Source organism: Sebastes umbrosus, chromosome 13 (genome assembly GCF_015220745.1).
Source record: "Sebastes umbrosus isolate fSebUmb1 chromosome 13, fSebUmb1.pri, whole genome shotgun sequence".
In the NCBI taxonomy this organism is placed as follows: domain Eukaryota; kingdom Metazoa; phylum Chordata; class Actinopteri; order Perciformes; family Sebastidae; genus Sebastes; species Sebastes umbrosus.
Window position 1 is genome coordinate 30,397,907 of NC_051281.1, and position 22,332 is coordinate 30,420,238.

The following is a 22,332-nucleotide window of genomic DNA, read 5'->3' on the forward strand; positions in this document are numbered from 1 at the left end:
GCTAAATGTTGGTGAGGAAAAACTGTCATGGTCATTTTCAAAGGGGTCCCTTGACCTCTGACCTCCAGATATGTGAATGTAATTGGGTTCTATGGGTACCCACGAGTCTCCTCTTTACAGACATGCCCACTTTATGATAATCACATGCAGTTTGGGGTAAAAACCATGCAGTTGTTTGCATGCAGTATACATGTTTTATTTACACCTATTCTAAAAATTGTGTATTTGAATATTTCTGCATAGTGGGGTCCCTAACAGGCTTGAAATTGCATAAATTCGGTATCAATGTAAAGCTGAGACTCTTGGGGCTCCAATGATCCATTTCATTATAGTGAGACCATTTTGTGAAACTTTACCTTACTTTATAAAATGACCTGTGGTGACCTCTAGGATAATCACATCCTTGTGAAACATTCCAACCACAAACTAGAGACCTAGAGTATTCAGAGGATGGATGGATCAGACTAGAGACACAGAGCATTCAGAGGATGGATGGCTTTCATAGCTAGACCGACAATAAGGGGGTTCCTATGAAGCTGTTTACGCAACAGAAGTGCTTGTCATCCAATCGCCGAAAAATGCAATTCTTGCAGAAATCTCCAAATGTCAAAAGTTTTTTATCCCAAATCACAGCATGGCTTTTTCAATGGTGTTTTTCAATGGCTCACGCGTGTCTCAGCTGTAGTTATGTAGTCATTTTTGTAATCCATACACTGAATGGCCACCAGTAATGACAGTAGAATATTTTCTTCATAAAATTGTCAGAAAAAAAGTACCTTTTATAGTGAGATATCACTAGATATTATACCAAATGATGACAGTGGGCATCCCAAATGGGCATTTAAACACTGTTCAGCCTGAGTTATTTGTCTAAATGATTTTTTTTTTTTAAATGACAATACTTTTTGCATCTTTTATCTACCTTTTAAAATATTTGTCAACTAATGATGGGAAGTATTCAATACTGCAGGTAAAGATGAATAATTATGGAAAGCAAAGTTATGATTTACACCATGATCTTCTTCTGCAATCACCAATTTCCTAAAGCAAATGATTCAACTTCCCCCTTCCATGTAGGCCAGTAATAGCAAAAACACGCCTCTTCATAGGCGTATACTGCATCAAAATCTTGACAAAGAACACATCCCTGCATCTCGTCCATGGCATTGATCAGCAGTGCATGAAATTGGAATCATCTCAACTTCATACTACCGCAGACCAGTGTGAACAAAAAGGCAGGCTACAGTGCAGCTCTCCTACCCTCAAATCCCTTCAGGGTTTTTGCCCAGGCTGTCGTCTTCAGATCAACCACTGGGAGCTGCTCAAGATCCACTGATCTTCCAGCGCCTTATAGCCTCCACATCTTAACTTCATTTTTTTTGTTTGCTGTCTGCTTTAATGTGTCATTTATCTACTACTACATGCACAATTGCAGAACAAGCAGGGCCAAATCAATTTAAAAGGCTTATTTCTATGAACCTGCTTTCTTTCAACTTTGCAGCACGCCACCCCTTTGCCCCCCTCTAATGAGCTGAGGAACAGAGAAACCGTGGACCATCTGAGCTCATGGACAAGATGACTGACATATTGTTTACTAATAGACTGCTGGATTCGCCCAATAATAACACAATAATAGTCAGCAACAGAATAGCTCACTTAATATTACACTCACGCTCATGCAGATATAATGCCCTGTAGGATGTGCTTTGAACATACAGGGCGTTATTTGTGTTGGATGCGCGTTGTGTGTCAGATTTGAACAAAGAAAAGTACTCTCTTTAGGTTGTGGTTTTTCACCACACAGATTGCAGACCTGCCATATCAGCTGTGGACAGTTGCTCTCCCCCATTGAAGCCATCTGTTTGGTACATAAAAACCACATTATCACGCGTAAGAGCATTATTATCCCTTCACTGTGCTCATGAATAGCTTCCCTGCTGGCAGACTCGATATAAAAATAGCCCTGCTATGACATTGTCCTGATGAAATCTATGAAAAGCTAGAATCTCAGTTCATCAAGCAGACACCCTTAGTGAGATTGTACGACCGACTGAAACACAGTCAAGGCTTGATCATTTGATTCAGCCGCTAAAGTGCAACTTAACTCCAGTGTTTTGGCTGAAGTGCCTCTACCCTGGAAATTCAAAAAATGCCTTTAGAACATGAAAGAAGTATCAACATGTGCAGGACTGACAGGGGGTGAGGGGCTAAGACCAAAGACTATAGAAGCAAAGAGGCGAAACTACGGTGCTTTTTTGACAACAGCTGCCAGATGGCACTGCAGTAGTGCTTTCGCCATTTTGGACTGAAAATGCCAATGAGTTTATAGTTATGGATGTATAAAGAGACTTCTGTAAATCAGAGGATCATTTTTTTTACGAGGTAAATCAACTTCCCAGTAGCCTACGAACACTTAAATAGCCCTCATTTAAATCATGATGTCCTAAAAGTTGTAAAATGAACTAATAGCTGAATCCAGAGATAATACACAGACACAATGAACGTGCATCAGACCAACGGGACTGCACCACCGTGCACGCTTATATGACATATCCGGTTTTGCCAGCTTCCTGCTATCTGTATGTGGCTGTAATAATGGATATCTCGGCTGTAATTCATCACTTTTATTATCTTTTAATACACCCATGGGCTGTATGCTGTCAGCCTGTACCGTGGTGGATGTATAACATCTCTGTTCCGAAACAACCGGCTATCGGCCAGTAGCTAGTAGTGCTAGTAGCATGATACCAACAGAATTTAATGTAGCTGTAGGCAATTTACTAACATGCAGGACAAAAGACCAGGACACAACCTCTTTTACATCCATAGTCTGTGGTCTGTTGGACCCTCTTCTACATCCATGGTCTGTGGTCTGTTGGACCCTCTTCTACATCCATGGTCTGTGGTCTATTGGACCCTCTTCTACATCCATGGTCTGTGGTCTGTTGGACATCAATTTTTGAGGTTCTAGGCATAAAAAAATTTGAGATTGCTCTCAACATCTGTGTGCTGGATTTATCTAACTTCCATTTATGTTCATTGATCACTTCATGCTCCTCTGGGAAGCGGCCAGACCAAAAAGTTTAATTAAGTAAGAAAATAGTCACAACAGTATGCATATTTATTATATTTGTATTGTTCAACACGGGCTATTTTGGTAGAAACATTCAAATTCTGATAATAGAATTTGTAGGCGGACGTTATACCGGGGTCCGGTAGTCGCTTTCAGTCCAAAATGGCGGAGACATAGCTCTGCTCCTGGGTGCTGACGTTGCAATGGATCGAACAGTTTCACTTCTTATACGTTCTTTTGCTAAGACACACACAACAGTTACATCTATCGTCGTCGGCTCGGCTCATTTACCATAACCGGTGCACCATTAAGATCGCAGCACAGCACATAATCACTAATGCTAATCTCTAGCGCTAGTTGCTAATGCTAATCAGTAGCATGCTGACTATTGTAAGAGTGCTGTAATGGTGTTATGGTGACAAATTGCAGTATGAACTCATATACTTGTGCATTTGAGTTTACATGCAAGGCTGGGATATGAGCTAGAGCTAGCTATGTGTATTGCTAGTGATTAGCATAAAAGCTTGACAGGCTGATTGAGAGGGTAACAGCTACTCTTCACTCCTCTCTCCACAGTGTGCAGAGACGGGATACATCGGAGATGTTAGTTTTATAGGAGGGGGCATGAAGTAGCGGTTGCTCGGTGTCTAATTCAATCTCCATATAGGCCTACTGTATGTCCTCTGCCTCCAGACCAGCTAATAGGAGGATTCAGTTACAATAGCCGGGTTTCAGCCAGTAGAGGGCAGTCGCTATGCATATTTACACAATATGGAAAATTAAAATACTTTGCACTAAAGTGTCAAGATTTGAACCTGAATCCATCAGTAACACTACTAAATACGCCTAGGTTTTCAGCTGAAAAAAGTGTTTTTGGGGTTTAGTTACACTTAAAGTGAGTTTCATTCACTGTAGCTTAATAATTTTCTACTGACTAATGCCTAAAAAAAACCCAATCTGAATGGTTTTAATCACTCATTCATACCATTTGTTTATTACTTGTATTATATGGGGAGCCCAGAGGGGGAAAAGTCACTTAGGCGTGAGTCAACAGCCGCTGCTTCCTCTTTAGTCATCATAAGAAATCAATAGCAAATCATGAGATGAAAATAATTATTCTCCCATTCTAGATACTTTTTGTGGTTGTGGTTTCGAACAGAACTTGATTAAAAGTATCTTTCAGTGGCTGCGCCTCTTTTTAATGGACAGAGACTCTTACTTGATACAAACCAGAAGTTGTGCCACGTCAAAGCAATGCAATAATGTACGTCCTCTTCTTTGCTGCTTTGCCAACATTATTGATTGTAGTTTTTCCAGAGCATATGTTACTGTAAAAGAATTTGCATTATGCACACTGCCCAATGTTGATTATCTACTGTGTTCATTCTTTTTTTTATCTAACACCATTGTGTTATATGGAAACATTATACCATTATTGTAATGTCTTTATATATTTATATACATATATATATATATATATATATATATATATATATATATATGTATGTATGTATGTATGTATGTATGTGTATATATATGTATGTATATATATATATGTATATGTATGTATGTATTGTCTGGACATTTCATGTTGCTAAGAGATGTGAAAACTCTCACATCCAGCAAAAACAGGCTTAAGGTAAATTGATCACATCAAACAAACATTAAAGTACAAGATCCTTTTTGTAGGCTAGCTCTATCGACTATATCAGTCGTTTTCCTTACAGTTTATATTGTTTCCATTTGCAAAAGCTAGAAACCATGTTGACAATCGCTGCATCGTTCAGAAGAGTGGTATTATTTCTTGCAGGGTGAAATGGTTTATTATAGGCAGACTGGGTTAATGGTGATTAAAAAAACTATAGAGCAACAAAACAAATGTAGTTTTCTGTTTCTTGACATGAGGAGCAATACAAGGCAGAGATGGCATGTTTGTATATTACACCATGTTTGTCGCACTAGCTCCGCATTTTGCTCTTTCCTGCATTTTATTTCATGTCGTTCAGAGGATGACATGCGTTTCATTTTAGAATCGCTAACGTTTTCATGTGAGTAGTTTCAGGCATTCACTGTCCAAACTTGACGATTAGATCGACTTTGTATTTAGGCACTTCCTCGTGGGTGACAATGCCAGAGGATATCGAGTTAGTGTACACATGAGATGATATCCGAGCTGAAATATTTCACAGGTGCGAGACAGGCCTCAGGTGATATCTCCATTACTGTCCCATCATAGATTTTTGGGGGCGCTGTGTGACAAGTGGGCCTCACTGTGGAACATGGAGTGGATGTTTTGTTAAAGGAAGAGATTGCAGTGTTTTAGTGTTACCTTCAAGGCAGCTGTGACAATATTTTTGTGCATCACATACAGGCCACTTTGCAGAAGGAGTAGGAGTCATGGTGCACAAGTCTGAATGTACCTGTCTAAGGAGTGAATGTGATCAAATTGCTGCTGTCTTGCATAGCGGCCTTGAGTGCTCCATTAGAAAAAGCTTTACAGTCCAAAGAAGCCAAGAAAACATATATTCTATTAGCACCTATGTGAAACTCAGAGAAAAAAATAATGAGTAATGGGTAGTTACTGCAGCAGCTGTTTGTGCAAATATACCACCGTCAAACTAGAGACCAGAAACTGAGTGGACCTGAAATTGTCCACAGGGGTAAAATCTGTCCATCAATGTGTTTAGAATATAAATTTATCCTAACTACGTGTTGTGATGAAAATAAAATGGCCCATGTTGGTGGTAGACCACAGAAATGACTGTTGAAGTAAATTGAAAATACTTGACTAAAGTGAATATTTGCTTTAAACAGTGTTCTCTCCTGTCTGTGTTAGGACAAGCACGTGTTGGCCGTGATATCCATCGACAGGATGCTAGAGAGGCTGAAAAAGTCCAGTGAGCTTCTGGAGATGATCCTCAAAGGTCTTAATAGCTACCTGGAGAAGAAGCGTCTCTTTTTTCCACGTTTCTTTTTCCTGTCTAATGAGGAGCTGCTGGAGATCCTCTCTGAGTCCAAAGACCCCACAAGGTAAACACGTAAAACATGTAGGCATCATTGTGCACATAATCATAATGATATATGTATTATATTAAGCATTATCCCTGATTACAATTACTATAAGAGCATCTGCGGTTGTGTATAGTTGGATTACCCCTAGTGGTCATGATGAGCAGCGCCCTGGCTGGCCCTTAGTAAAATACATGGCTGTCTTTCAGTAGCCCATCTAGTCAAAACTATTATGCAGACAATAATAAATAATCTTAAACCTAAATCAGCTACTGTACCACAATATGTAGCTAAGAGAACGGTGAAACCACAGATCATTTTCCATAAAAAAAAAGACTCAAAACAGATTGAGAATCTAAAAAGAGCAAATCTAGAAAAGGAAATAGAAATAATTTAAAGCCAGGGTTCGTAATCTTGAGCAATTACAAGAGTACGCTAGATTAAAAAAATGATCCAACCGACAATCCCAACCCAGTGTTGTTAACTCTTTTCCAATGGAAGTAGCTAGCAGCACTAGCTCCAAAAGTCCCTAAATCTAGCGAGAAAGTCGCCAAGTCGGCAACACTGACAGTCCCTCCCTTCAGGCCTCCCTCCAAAACCACTCCCTCAAAATGATCATTATGAACGTAAACAACGTACACGGCTATTGTTAGTACTCACAGCTGTCAAGCTAGCAGCTTGTGGAAGACTCCTGTGACAGACACTCAGTATGTGAAGGAAGCAAATCTAGAAAAGGAAAGAGAAAACAATTTAAAAGAGTTGTGGACTTTAAGAAACTGGTGTTAGGGCTACAAAATATTCAGCTAACTACAACACATACTCAGCCCCCACAGTCCTCACTGATAACCTACCCTTGTCTCATTTCACCCAGGGCGTTTGGTTAATAATGAATGTGATTCCAGACAAAAGATATTATATCCTCTCCTTGCCAGTTCTATCACTCTTTTAATTTTCACTCTACTATCCCTTTATTCTCTCTTTGGCTTCTGGGAATGGTCATGACATCAGTACAGATGCACACAGTCATGACCTCTTCTGCAAAGAAGGGATTTATGCAGTAGTGGTAGTGTTGACAGTCTGGGCAGGGAAGTGTAATGTTGGGAATGTGCTAGTTAGATTTTCTGAGAATTTGAATGGTTGGTGCCTGAATGCAATGCTACACTGACAAAAAAAGCTTGCTTTTATTTCAGGGATATAGAGAAAGCAAGGTACCCAAATGCCAAAGTTTGAATTCTTTAGCATTGGAACACTTGTTCCTATTTTCCCTGAATGTTTTTGTGCATAGTAAGAACAAACGACAGGAAGAGAGATATGAGGCAGTATAAAAAAAAGGAAAGGCTTTGTTTACTGTGTGACATTCAAGAAGAGTTAGTAGCAATAAGAAGGACTTCATCAAACATTGCACTTAAGTTGCAGTGACATTACACAGGACCAAGGACAAGAACAGGTTTCACAACGGCAAAAGTCACAGGACACGGTGTGAATGCGAAAGAAAATATTAGTGAGAGTCATCTTCTGGAGGTTTTAAGGGTCGCAGCTGGATTGTATCACAATTCCCCAACTAAACGCTGTCACATATTCTAATAATCTAAGTCCTTAAAGTCATAATCATAATGAAAAAAAAAAATGGCAGTAAGCAACCCTGAGTGATTCAATGACCTTTTCAAGAGTAACTCCATATTAAAGGATAACTTTGGTATTTTTTAACCTGGACCCTATTTTCCCATGTTTCTGTGACTAATGGGGACAACACTTTTTGAAATTGGTCCAGTATTAAGGGAGAACGCTGCAGCCGCCAGCCGCTAAACAAGCTGTAATGTAATCATCTGGGGCAACTTACCGTCAGTTTACCTCCACTAAAAGTGGTTGTTTTTGCCATGACAGGCTCAGATTGTTATTATAAGTGTTTGACAACATTATGGAAAGAACCCTACAGAGAAATTAAACCATTTTCTTACCTTTCGCTCGATCCGGTCTTTTTGTTATTGTGTGTCTCGCTTGGAGAAGTCTTGTTCTGAAATGTCGCGTCACCTCCACATTGTTGAAATCTGCTAAATATTCAACCATGACATTGAAAATCTTTTAAATAAAACTAAGCTACTCTTTCTGTAGTCCCAACACAACAAACTCTGACACCAGTGTCCCGTGGCACTCCTCTCTCCACTCTCACTCATGTTTCTACCGTTGCCTCTTTCGGCAACAAGTCACATGACACAATAAATGAAAAGTAAGAAAAAAAAATTATTTCTCTGTAGGGTCCTTTCCATAATGTTGTCAGAAATTTATAATAACATCTGAGCCTGTTAGTGGCAACAACAAGCACTTCTAGTGGACGTAAACTGACGGTGCCAGGTTGCCCCAAATGATTACATTACAACTGGTTTAGTGATTGGCGGCTGTGGCGTTCTCCCTCAATATTGGACCAATTTCAAAAAGTGTTGACCCCATTAGTCACTTAGGCACAAAAAAAAAATACCCAAGTTATCCATTAAAGTAACTGTTAGAATATATTTGTGACCTTGGAAATAGTAGTTTGACTTAGGGTACACTTACTTTTGGGTTGTAAACTACTGTTTTGTGCTCTATAGTGAGGGAATACAACAGGGACAATCATCAACATCTGAGCACCGCTTAGCCAGTGCTGTAGTTATCTCACTAAACCTGCCTTAGTTTGACCTTTAGTGGATGAAAATCAGCAGCTGGTGTTCAGGTGGAGATGCACACACGCTCAAGGGCAATTGTCCTAATACACAGAAACTGATTAAAAAAAAAAAAGAAAAGAAAAACCGGGATCAGGAATAGTAAAAATGTGTTGTAGCTTTGAGACACAGTTCTTCTTCTCATGCTGCATGTCTGCAGTCTTTCATTTTCCCAACACTTCACAGGAGGGGGACAGGCGTTCAAACTGGGTGGATCATTGCTCTTTTAAAAATCATTTTCTGCGACCCCCCCTCCCCCCCCAACATGCACACTCAGTATAAATGTGGACCAATAAAGCACCCTCACTCTAGGGGTTACCAATAACAATTCAAAGCGATTCAATTGTCTTGCCTCACTCTCCTCCAGAGTGCAGCCCCATCTGAAGAAGTGCTTTGAAGGCATTGCTAGTGTGGTGTTCACTGATGTGCTGGACATCACCCACATGAAAAGCAGCGAGGGTGAAGTGGTGCAGCTGCTGGATATCATTTCCACCTCCAAAGCCAGGGGCCAGGTGGAGAAGTGGCTTCTGGAACTCGAGAGTGGCATGAGCGCCTCCCTGCATAAGGTGTTGTGTGGGTTGTTATTGCACTATTGTTATTTGATCTTCACTTAAACAAATTAATTAATTTTTTTTCTTTTCTTTTTCAAGAATTTAATACACTTGACTCAGTGTTTGACATCAACATTGAGCCTGCACATCCAAGGCTTCTCCCCCCGTATGCTTTCTAATAGGGCTGGGACGATACACCTGCGTTATCTCCCGATTCGATACGATCACAACACTTGGGTGCCGATTCGATATTCATTGCGATTTTTAAGTATTACGATTTTACAGGTATTGCGACCCGATTTTATGATTTGTTTTTTAGATTTCTTTTACGTTTTTTAACAGTAGACCATGGGAAAAAGTTGAATCCTACACGTGTAGGGACTTTTACTTTGGAAAATATCTAAATAAATACAGTAAAAATGTTTTATTTTCAGCATGAATGTATTCAGAGATGTCCTGAAGTCAAATATATCAGTCATTGTCAGGCATTATTAATAGATACATTTCCCTCACAAATTAGTGGTACTTCCTTTTTAATTTATAAGGGATATGTAATGTTTTATACTTCTGGGAAATATAATCCAATCAATCTTATTTCCATAGATGTATTTTGTATATACAGTTCCCTTTGTTAACACCGTATTTTGAAAACCGGATGTAGTCACACGTGTATACTTCCGCTAACTTCGCCAAGTTCATCGCTAGCTTTCCCCGTCAGCTCAGTGTCAGCTCGATCTGGGCCGCATTTAACATAAATGTCAGTATATGGGTGCTCTACAGTTGTATTGTCGGCCCGTTTGACCACAGAGATGAGAGCGACGGCCGGCTCGACCGCACGTTACCATGATACGATAATGTTTCCTGTCCATGACAGAGTTAGCATGCAGCTTTAGCCGTGATGTCTAGCTCTGCTTTTCCTGTCAATGTGTGAAACCCAAAGTGTTTCCATCCTTTACTGGATGTGTAGTGTTTACCACGCTGGATTTAACATGTGAGGGTGGAGGTCGTATCCACGCTGACCCTCCAACGTTTTCTGCTTCGCCTTTTTCTGCTTCGCCGCCGGCTGCGGTTTGTTTTGGTTGACGGATGACGAATACAGATATGACAGCATGTCACTCAGACACTACAACAATAAAAGCGGTAACTTCCTACAGGTACCAGGGAGTTAAAGCCTCTCTCCCTCTTGTGGTCCGTTGTAGGTAATTGGGGAGGCGATCAAGGCGTACCCCGATGACTCGAGGATCGACTGGGTGCGTGCTTGGCCAGGCCAGACCGTGCTCTGCGTCTCACAGGTGTACTGGACGAAGGATATTCATGAAGCCTTTAATTCAGGACAGAAGGTGATTAACTGTTTATTGTGTTGTTTTTTTTACATGCATTCTGAATTACAGTTTACATATGTAGTGTCGGGGATCTTTCATACAGAAGCTCACTTCCAGTTAGCCCCAGCTTGTGCCTCTCATGTACAGTATTGTCATTACATTTGAGTGCCAGAGCTGAGCATCCGTTTTCCTAAAAAGATACATCCTTTTGAAATCTCTTTGAAAAGACTTACTGCTGTTTTGAAAGTATTTCAAGAATCCTTAAAGACTCTTGTAACCATCTGGATAGAAAAATAGCCCGTCCACTGCACGCACTATTTCAATTTTGGTTCAAGTCATCCGAATCATGATTAAACATCTTCATATTATATATTTTTTTACAGATAGACTTAACCCACATACTTATTTCTGTTACAAGCAAACCAGCATGTTTTCCTGAAACACATCATCTACAGTATGCTCTGAAGTTCCATGATGTCTGTATCAAAGCTGTAACCATGGTAACGGCTAGTATCTGAAATACATAATCTACAGTACGCTCTGAAGTTGCATGTCTGCATCAAAGTTGTAACCATGGCAACATACGCTGTGAAGTATGTCCCGTCAGACAGAGCATGGGAGACAGCCTAAACGAAAGAATTACAAGGTTCTCAAGATGAGGTTAACGAAGTCTGATTACTCTCGGATAAATTGTATTACAAACAGATTATCTGTCAGTAATGACTTACCTGGTGGCTCCAAGCTCCCATCTAGTTCAGCAGTTCAGGGGTTAAAGACAGAGACTGAGAGGGGTATGGGAACAGCTGGTCTGAATGAGAAACGGTATTAAATCTGTCACATCAAATGAAGAGCAGCGATATCTCATAAGCTGACACATCTTATTTAGTAGATGTAGCCAGCAGAGGTCTGCGGTATAATGCTCTTTTATGAAGTTGGACTGGGAAAGCCCCTTTGTATCACAGGTTATGTTTTTCTTTTAATATATCCTTCAAGTCACAAGATCATGCCCATCCAGCGATGCCCTTATAAAAGCGTGGTGTTTTTCTCGTGGACATCTTGACAGTGATGGGCTTAGTAGCTGTTGCAGGGATCAAAACTAGTGACCTTCAGTTTATAGATGGGGTCTTGATGGCATCCTCTCCGGCATGCTCTGCCTTCTATTTAATCATGCCCCTCTCCCCCTCAGGCCTTAGATGCATACCTGGAGCTGAACAACAGACAGATTGACGACATTGTGGCTCTTGTACGTGGCAAGCTATCCAAGCAGAACCGGGTGACCCTCGGAGCCCTTGTTGTGCTGGACGTCCACGCCAGGGATGTGCTCGCTACACTGGTGCAAAAGGGAATAAGTGACGAGAATGACTTTGAGTGGCTTAGTCAGCTGCGCTACTACTGGGTGGTATGTAAAAGGGGCATTTTGGGCAATTTGGGGATTCATTTGAAATCATAATACAAACTCAGTGACTACGTTTACATGCACAAAATATTCTGTTTTTTGCCTTTATTCTGAAAAAGATAATATTCCTATTAAGCTTTACTTGGCTAATGAAAATTAATATTTTATATTGTATAAAGTTATAACCCTGATTAACGTAACTGGAGGTGGACTTGTTCGACTGCGTGAACACAACCTCCCTTTTTCATTCCCTCCTGTTTCTTGAAAAGGTCGCGTTGCGATATTTGCGCATAATCAAAAACCTGTTGATATCCAAGTCTTTTATAATGTTTAAAAATAGGTGTGTTTCTCCTTCCGACCAGATATGTAGGCTTTTCTTTTGGGCATGCATCTCTGCAAACTGTCGGCTAGTGGGTTTGTGTACAACGCACAGAGCTGGCCGTAAAATGGCAAGAGGCCGTGTGTCGTAAACTGCCGTAAAAACCCCAATTGAGACGCATATTCTGAATGCGCTGCTCCAAAGAATGCTCCTAAAACCTGAATAACATCAGCGTACCCCACATGTCTTATTCGGAAAATACTCCATTCATAATAAGGCCTGATTCAGAATATCCAAACAGAATATGCTGTTAACATGCCCCTTATCAAATTCGGAATATTGTCATATTTGGAACAATAGTGGAATATCAGTGTGTATGGAAACATAGTAAGTGATTGACTTCTGAACTGCGCAGGAGAACCAGCTCCAGACCAAGATGATCAATGCCGGTTTGCCTTATGGTTATGAATACCTGGGCAACACTCCACGCCTGGTCATTACCCCACTCACTGACCGCTGCTACCGGTAAAGCTACTACACAAGCACCCTCAACAGTTCACTGTCTGTCTTTTTTCTAAAGCGTATGTGTTTGAGATGCTCGCAGATAAAAGTCTTGTCTGTCTAATGACTCTACAAACCCCAAGTTGGAGATAGCGACTTATATCCCTCCACCTTGTTATTCTGTCTACAGCCACTAGTTTTAGATGCTTGATTCCTTTATGTTGTCCATCATCTTATTAGTCTCATCTTAAAGAGACAGTATATTCTTGCTGAGCTACTGGGAGTTCTTCCTCATTTCCTGGAAAGAATTAGGGCAGTTTGCCAAGTTGTAAAGATTATTACTAGAACGAACGGGGTTGACTTTATCTGCTTTGGCTGTGAATGGCAGTTTACTGATCATTGCGGATTGTTACAATAACAATAATGACATTGTAATGTCTGTCTGTCTGTAATGCTGTCAGTTAATGTGATAATAACGCGTGAACGCAAATTCATTTTAACGCCACTCATTTTTTAACACAACTTGTGATTATGAGGTTGTAGCGGTCTCAGTTTTAAAGCTAGAGTGAAGATACTGGTATCATACGAAACTAAGGAATCCATCGGTACCAACCATGTTATACTAGTTTGTCACGAAGGAGGCTAAATAATGCTCCAAACTTACGTTACATTTTTGCGAGAAAAAACTGGCATGACCATTTTCAAAGGGGTCTCTTGACCTCTGACCTCCAGATATGTGAATGTAAATGGGTTCTATGGGTACCCACGAGTCTCCCCTTTACAGACATGCCCACTTTATGATAATCACATGCAGTTTGGGGCAAGTCATAGTCAAGTCAGCACACTGACACACTGACAGCTGTTGTTGCCTGTTGGGCTGCAGTTTGCCATGTTATCATTTGAGCATATTGTTTTATGCTAAATGCAGTACCTGTGAGGGTTTCTGGACAATATCTGTCATTGTTTCGTGTTGTTAATTGATTTTCCAATTATAAATATATACATATATTTGCATAAAGCTGCATATTTGCCAACTCCCATGTTGAATAGAGTATTACATACTTGACGAATCTCCCTTTAAGGTACATTTTAAACAAATCAAAACTGTGCGATTAATTTGCGATTAATCATAATTAACTTTGGACAATCATGAGATTAATTGCGATTCAATTTTAATCGATTGACAGGCCTAATTAATTTAGATTATAAAATTTGAATATAGTTTTGAAGCAATAATACAGTATGTACTGTAATACCATAAGTCAATCAAAAAATATCCTAAGCCCATTATTAATAATATATTCTTGCATTGATTGCATCAATAGATTACTCTGAAAGGCTGAGTCCAAATGTCATAAGACAATATCTATATAGAGGGGGTATGAGAATAACAACAAATGTATTTTTCAAGTATTTTGTTCAAGAAATGTTGAAAATAATAAAGAAATAAGGTTTAAATACAAACAAAAAACACACATAATTGGGTGACCGATCATTATGGCTTCAAAAAGAATTCATTTTGAAACCTTAACAACAACCATTGCCTCAGTTCATTACATCCCACATTACATTACAGTATATAGCCAAATGAGGTTTCAGTGTGTCTGAAAGCGTAGCACTCTGAAGCTGTCACCTTCTATGATATAACTCTCCTGCAGTGAAGCTCTCAGTCACTTCAACGTTTTACTAAATGTTTTGTCAGCGGGTTGGAGTGGACCTATTTTGACGTGTTTCTGTCGATAAAAATAGTGTACAGTGAGGAAACACTTGATCGCATTAATCACTGTCTGTTCCTCTTACTTCAGCACTTTGTTTGGTGCCCTCCACCTCCATTTGGGAGGGGCCCCTGAGGGCCCGGCTGGCACGGGAAAAACAGAGACGACCAAAGACTTGGCCAAAGCTGTGGCCAAGCAGTGTGTGGTCTTCAACTGCTCTGACGGACTGGACTACATAGCTTTGGGCAAGTTCTTCAAAGTGAGTACAATTCTCTCACCATAAGTTAAAATGACTCGCTACACCGGTAATCCAAACTTCAACTCTCTCACACATTTGTAAAAGCACACATCAGTGAGAAGTGAGGCACACTAAGAAGCCTCTTTCCTACACACTACTGAAACTAGTCATAATAGTTAATCAGAAGATATTCCTTGGTTGTGTTGCCCTCAAGTGTGCCAGAACAGATACTTCCATCTTGGAATATACCACTAGCATAACTATCGGCCCTTCAAAGAGTCCGATAATAGAAGGTGACACAGGGTTAGATTTCCCTCCCATTCTTATTTCCTCCGGTCTCAGGATGGCATACAAACATTTAAATGTCAGTGTCTAGACACCCCTACAACCTGTCCTTACAAATATAATGCAGTGTTTCAGTGCAGTTGTGTTTACCCACCATTATGCAAATAATAATATATGCAGTCAATTACACATGTACATTGCTCCTGTCACAATTCCTGTTGTAGAATATTAAAGAGGACCTATTATGCAAATTTTCAGGTGCGTAATTGTATTTTGGATTTCTACTAGAATGTGTTTACATGTTTTAATGTTCAAAAAACACTTTATTTTTCTCATACCGGCTGTGCAGCAGCACCTCTTTTCACCCTCTCAGCCTATCTGAAACGCTCCGTTTGAGCTCCTACTCCCCCCGCTCTCCCACACCCCTCCGAAAAGCCCAGTCTGCTCTGATTGGTCAGCTGTCCCACTCTGTTGTGATTGGTCACCCGAACCAAACTCCAGCTCCACTCTTACTAGCTTTGTTTAAGGACGTGCCAAACAAACCGCTAGGCAGGTATTATGCAAATATGTTACTTGGTGACATCACAATGTTATGGAAGAAAAGGCGGGGCTTCAAGCGAGGCGTTTCAGGCAGTTCAGGAGCAGTGTTTCTGTGGGGGAGAGTAACTCCCTTTGGCGTGGACTTTAGGCTTTGTAACTTTGCAGACCTTTTATATGCACAAAAGACTATACAACACAAGCATAATAGGTCCTATTTAAGATTTGTCCTTTCTAAAATAGGACTGAACTGATGCCCCCCCTCAGCCCCACCCCCACCCCAGTACTGCTGCAGCTGATCAGTGTCATGTGATTATAGTTGTGTGTGTTTTGAATGTGGGAAGCCACAAGAGCCACACTAAATGATTGCAAAAAAATCCCATTTTTGTTTACACTGAAATTGCTTACACCCTGCTGGAATTTCCTCCCACTTGCTATACTGAAATAGCTCTTACAATCCAAGGCACTTGCTCATAGCCTCATCCATACTATTTAAATATGTATTAATACATTGTGTGTGTCTGCGTGTGCCAATATGTGTGCATCTGTGTGACCAGGGCCTTTTGTCCTGCGGAGCTTGGGCCTGCTTTGATGAGTTTAACCGCATTGACTTGGAGGTGCTGTCTGTGGTGGCTCAACAGATTCTCACCATACAGAGAGGTTTGTGCTGTTTTTGTTTTTACATTCTGGCTTTCTATCCCGAAGCTGGCAGTATACCAGATACACATTTGGTGTATTCTCACCAGTAAAAAAAAAAAAAAACAGGTTTTGGACTACAAAGAGCTGCAACATGGAGCTGAGGCAATTTGTGTAGGCTGGCCAGCAGAACTTCAAGCACAGCTTTGTTCAACGCAGCACAGCAGTGTGTCCTATGTGTCCTGAGGGCGTCGAATGTCTTGTGTCATAAGATGCAAGAGCCAAAGGGGTATACAGATTTTTCTTAGCTCAAAACTAAAGTTTGAAAATGCTAATGGGTTTCTGTTGCTTAACTGCTGCTGAAACAATTCTTCACGGTTATTTTTAGAGCTGTAATATTTCCTTATCCGGATCGTAGATAGAGGGTGTAGTATGTTGTACAGGTTGTGAAGACTTGTCAAGCTAATTAGTAATTTAGGGCTAAATAAAATCGACTTGACATGACTTGTCTGACCTAAGCTGTGGGTTGTGACACAATTTAAAGCCTCTAAGCCTATGGCCACAAGTGTTAAGGTGTGCATTTGTATTTGTATGTGCATTGAGGTGTACAGGGTCATGACATGTCTCTGATGGGCACGTGCATTTGTCACATACTGATATGGCGTACTGATAAGGTGGAATGGTGTCTACGGAAATGCTCCTCAGGGTGTGCTCATTACAAAAAAGTGTCCAGAGCTCACTGATCTATTTGCATCTTTGAACCCTCTGTGGCCGACATTGCTGTCTTTAAGAGGCTGTAGAGGGCTCAAAAGGCTAGGGTGAAGATGCTGCTATCGTATGAAACTAGACGACCTAAGGAATCCATTGGTGCCAACCAAGTCACATTCGCTTGTCGGGCAGGAGGCTAAATAACGCTCCAAATTTGGGAGAGGGAAAACATGCATGGCCATTTTCAAAGGGGTCCCATGACCTCTGACCTCAAGATATGTGAATGAAAATGTGTTCTATTGGTACCCACTATTGATGAGTTATGATTTTAGATTTTTCGAATAATCGTTATTTATAAAAAAATCAAATAGTTTATGCGACTATCCGTCCCATCTTAAAAAATATTTGTTTCCCTTGTATAAACCGTTGCAGGCGCTACCTGGTAGTAACGTTACTACCGGTAAAACGTGTGTGGCACGTTCAATTCGTGCCAAACACGGACATGGATATGTGTGTGTGTGTGTGTGTGTGTGTGTGTGTGTGTGTGTGGGGGGGGTATTATTCGAATAATAATCAAATAATACCCAGTGATTTTCGAATAGTATTTTTGCCTGAAATGCACATCCCTAGTACCCCACGAGTCTCCCCTTTGCAGACAGGCCTATTTTATGATAATCACATGCAGTTTGGGGGCAAAAACAATGTAGTTTTATGCATGCAGTACAAATGTGTTATTTTTGCCTATTCTAAAATGGTGTATTTGAATATTTCTGCATACTGGGGTCCCTAAACAGTCTTGGAATTGCATAAATTGGGTTTCACTGTAAAGCTGAAACTCTTGTGTATCCAATGAGTCCAATTGTATTCATGTGTGATGATGTTATTCCCGATAGTAGTCATTTTATATAGTGAGACCATTTATTCGAATCTTCACCTACCTGTATAAAATGACCTGTGGTGACCTCTAGGATAATCACAGCCTCATGAAACTTTACAACCACAAACTAGAGACCTAGAGCATTCAGAGGATGGATGGATCAAACTAGAGACCTAGAGCATTCAGAGGATGGATGGATCAAACTAGAGACCTAGAGCATTCAGAGGATGGATGGCTTTCCTAGCTAGATTGACAATAAGGGGGTTTCTGAGCAGTTTCCACAACAGAAGTGTTCGCCATCCTAATGCCGAAAAAATGCAATTCTTGCGGAAATCTCCAAATGTCAAAAGTTTCACAGCATGGCTTCTTCTATGGTGTTCCTCATGGTCTTGGTGTCTTAATGTGGTATTTTGGAGGGATTATTGATCATTTTGATTAATTTTCAAGTGGTAAAAGAAAAGGTTAAATTTAGCACCAAATCTGGGTAACAAATGGTATGTATATATAACAACTTATGTATATATATGTTATACTGTTGACCTGCTATCTCTCCCTAAAGACCCCCTGCACCCCCCTAAAAACGACAAGAAATGGTTCTATGTGGGATCTCTAACGGTTAATACTGCAAATGTTTTTACATGAGTCCAAAGTCACAAAGAACAATTAAATGCATACTGTATCTTGCTGCATCTGTGTGTCTAGGAATTGCTGCCCATGCTGAGATGCTGATGTTTGAAGGGACAGAGCTAAAACTGGACCCCTCCTGTGCGGTGTTCATTACTATGAATCCTGGCTACGCGGGACGCTCTGAGCTACCAGACAATCTCAAAGTTCAGCTTCTCAGCCTTTCCTTCTATTTTACATGTCCGAACTATGAGTTCGGGAACGCAAATTCAAAGGCATATTCACATACATAATTTGGTAGTTTGAATTACAGTTGGAAAATCAGCATTCTGTGTTTCTCGAGTAAAAGTAGTTTAAAATACAGGCCTGTTTTATGCCTGTGTCCACACATTACTGATGTAAAAACAGCTAAAATAAGACTTGCATAATTTTAGAACTACTTCAGTTCAAAATGTTTTGAAATGAAAAATGTTTCCATTCAGCAAAAGTGTCTCTTTACACCAGGCTCTGTTCAGGACTGTGGCTATGATGGTACCGGACTATGCAATGATTGCAGAGATTGTGCTCTACTCGTGTGGCTTTGTGACTGCACGGCCCCTGTCGGTGAAAATTGTGGCCACTTACCGACTCTGTTCGGAGCAGCTCTCCATGCAGCATCACTACGACTATGGGATGAGGGCTGTCAAGTCTGTGCTTACTGCTGCCGGAAACCTCAAGGTATCTTCATCTTAATGTGATAGATTTTTTACCTGAATATTTTCCAAGAAAATAATTTGGTGACTCTTACACATAAGCATTGTGAGCATGTCAGCATGTTTGTTTTTCATCTTTTTAATGCCTTATACTCTTATTGTGACCGTTTCGAGAGATTTAAATGGTAATTTCTTTTCAGGAAAACACATTTTAATTAAAGTAGAACTATGTTTGATCTAAAAAACAAATGTAAATTTTCCCTTTAACTAAAAGACTGTAAAAAGAGTCTCTAATTGGGGTGCAACAATTTCTCAACTCTTGCTCAGTCTGTGTTGATGAAAGTAGTGCCGAGCAAGTTAAAAGGCAAACACGCACACACAGCAGTGTGTAATGTCTTGCCTCATCTTAAAAATAGATCTGGTTATAGTTTTAATGCAGAGGAAGCAGGTTTATTTTAAGTAGGGCTGGGTTACATATTGGTAGTTCTGTGATACTATTTGGATTGTGTGCACAATTGAAAGATTGTTTATGCCACTCTCTATGCAGCAGTAATCTTTCAGACACAGTGAGGAATCTTAAGAATTGGCCCAAACCTCCTTATTTCCCAAACACAACATGACAAACTGTTTGGCAGAGTGCAGTGATGTGTGAGAGAAAAAGAAAAGTGCTGTCAGTTTGGCTTTCAAAGAGAAAGTTATCAACAACCACCTGCATTTTTTATACACACGGGGATATGCCTCCACTTTGGTGACCTGATGCATACATACAATTTATTTTATCGGGTTCTATATAGACTTAGCAGGGACGCTAAGCCTGTTGCCTTTTTAAGTTTTGCTTTTGGAAAACAGAGGTGTCATTTAGACACTTGCTACACCTGCTAACCGATGCAGCTTCTTGAAATGATTGGTTGAGATTGCCATGTTGCTCAGACAGACTTCACAATGACACTTTCTTCTCCTTTTCTCCTCTTCTTCCGGGTTTGTTGCACTGTAGCTCACTTTTCCAGATGAGAATGAAGACACCCTGCTGCTGAGATCCATTATTGATGTCAATCTGCCCAAGTTCCTTTCCCATGATCTGAAGCTATTCGAGGTACGACAGAGTGGAGCTCCTCCTGTCCTGATTAATGGAGCGACACACATCAAGTGATGTCGGCCCATGTTGATTCCAGTCACTTCATTTGGAGCCATGATGCACAAGGACAATTTAAGTCTGTTTGAGTCAGAACAGTTCACTGGAGTGTGTGTGTGCGTGAGTGAGTTTCAGAATATGTGTGTTTCCATCAACTGTCGTCACCCCACACATCTCAAGGTGAACGTGCATGCTTGTGTGTTTCCATTGTATGTTAGCAGTATATTTTTGGCATTATTGGGCAAAAATTCCATAATAACCTTTCAGCATATTGTAATTGAAGTGTTCTGAGAGAAAACTAGACTTCTGCACCTCATCATGGCTCTGTTTTCAGGCTTTAGAAAATTTAGCCCGTGACGGGAGACTTTCGCCGACTTCTCCATTTCAGGGAGAGCGTTCCTATTGGCTGTGCTCCAGCTGGTGGGCGGTGCTTGGTATTTCCTCAACTGATCTCAGCATGGCTGCCGGGTCACAAACTTTTAAATTTTACAGCTAAACAGTACACTACAAGATGTGTCTGAAAAATGTTTACGTGAGAAATAGGCATTACAGTAACAGAATATTGATTCATATCTGATCAGCGCTGCCTAGTTTGACCGTTTGATTAAAGTTTGTGAGTGATTGACAGCTGCTCAGAGATGGCAAGGCTCCAGCTCGGCTTTGATTGGTTGTTTTCCTCCAGTCTGTGAAATCTTGCAGATGCCATTAGGAGCACCGGAGGACACAGAGGCACATAATTTTTTTCAGATTACCTGTCTCATGCACTACTGTCAGGATATAGTTATAAAAATATACTTTTTTAAATCATATTTGCTCCATTTCTACCCACTGCAGCTTTAACTCGGCAAAGATTTGACCCTCAGTGTTCTCCAACTACTTTGCCTTTCCACCTCAGGGTATCACCTCTGACCTTTTCCCGGGGGTCAAGCTTCCAAACCGAGACTACAGCGTCCTGCTGGAGGCCATCGAGGACAACTGCCAGCGCATGAACCTGCAAGTCACAGATTTCTTTGCTGAGAAGATCCTGCAGATCTTCGAGATGATGATCGTGAGGCACGGTTTCATGCTAGTGGGCGAGCCCTTTGGAGGCAAGACCAGCGCCTATCGTGTGCTGGCAGCAGCCCTTCATGACGTCTTTGAAAAGGTATGATGTCCTGTTCAAATCTCAGGTGGATGCTGTGCTCCTCATCTCTAGACAATACAGTGTTACAGGAATGAGTCCTAAAACCAGGAAATGAGTCAGCATTTTAGCACTTCCGGTTCCCTCGTCTGGAAGTCAATGTGTTTTCTGAATGGGTATTTAGTTAGATGTCTGAAATGAGGTCTGTGGTTAACACAAGCTGAAGAGATTTTAACGTTTTGTTTTACGATTTAAAATATATCAATAAATATCCCACTTGTGAGTTTTGAAGCCTTTATGTCTTAAAAAAGGCGGTTGCTAATAAGAGGCTAAATGAGACTACTAAACGTCATCACGCCAACTTGTCAGCCTTTGCAGTCTCGTTGTGTATACCTGCAGTTAGGCCACCGTGGTGTAGTTTGTTTATAGCCTAACGTTAGCTTTTTATTCTGCTGATTCCATTCACGCTTGCTGAACAAAGCGTGTAAGTATCATTAACGTTTGTTTGCCACAGAGCTTAGTTTCTGTCCAAAACCCAATGGAAAAATCACATTGGCTTTTTGTCAAGGGAACCCAGAGAGATGCTAACTTCCTGGTTGGCCTACAAAAATACGTTATCCCTGGAGCACTCTATACGAGTAATAAAACAAAAGCTGGATATGCTAACTGTGATGGCTGGAGAAATTGGGAAGGAATTGGTAATTCTAATATATATTGGCAACAGAAGTGGAGAGAAGTGGCAAGTTGGGCCGCAAGTTGTGTGTCAGCTTACTATATTTCATGATTCCTTACGTGGCATTAGGCCTTGATCAATAGCTACTTTAAACCACTTTATTTTCTTGGTTGCATTTCCCGTAGTTGTCCTTGAGGTCCAATGTATTTATTAGGTTCCTGTCAG

At 40.6% G+C, this 22,332-nt stretch overlaps 1 protein-coding gene across 2 annotated transcripts in view; it reads left to right on the forward strand.

The window, feature by feature from the left end:
• Positions 1–22,332, forward strand: part of dnah7 (dynein, axonemal, heavy chain 7) — a 102,008-nt gene that overhangs the window by 24,061 nt on the left and 55,615 nt on the right. For both annotated transcript variants that reach the window (XM_037789075.1, XM_037789074.1), the window contains exons 20-30: positions 5,910–6,103; positions 9,149–9,347; positions 10,532–10,672; positions 11,841–12,053; positions 12,785–12,894; positions 14,676–14,844; positions 16,203–16,305; positions 18,569–18,696; positions 18,995–19,207; positions 20,177–20,275; positions 21,210–21,458. In XM_037789075.1, the coding sequence (XP_037645003.1) occupies positions 5,910–6,103; positions 9,149–9,347; positions 10,532–10,672; positions 11,841–12,053; positions 12,785–12,894; positions 14,676–14,844; positions 16,203–16,305; positions 18,569–18,696; positions 18,995–19,207; positions 20,177–20,275; positions 21,210–21,458 (1,818 nt within the window). The remainder of the gene's footprint in view (positions 1–5,909; positions 6,104–9,148; positions 9,348–10,531; positions 10,673–11,840; positions 12,054–12,784; positions 12,895–14,675; positions 14,845–16,202; positions 16,306–18,568; positions 18,697–18,994; positions 19,208–20,176; positions 20,276–21,209; positions 21,459–22,332) is intronic.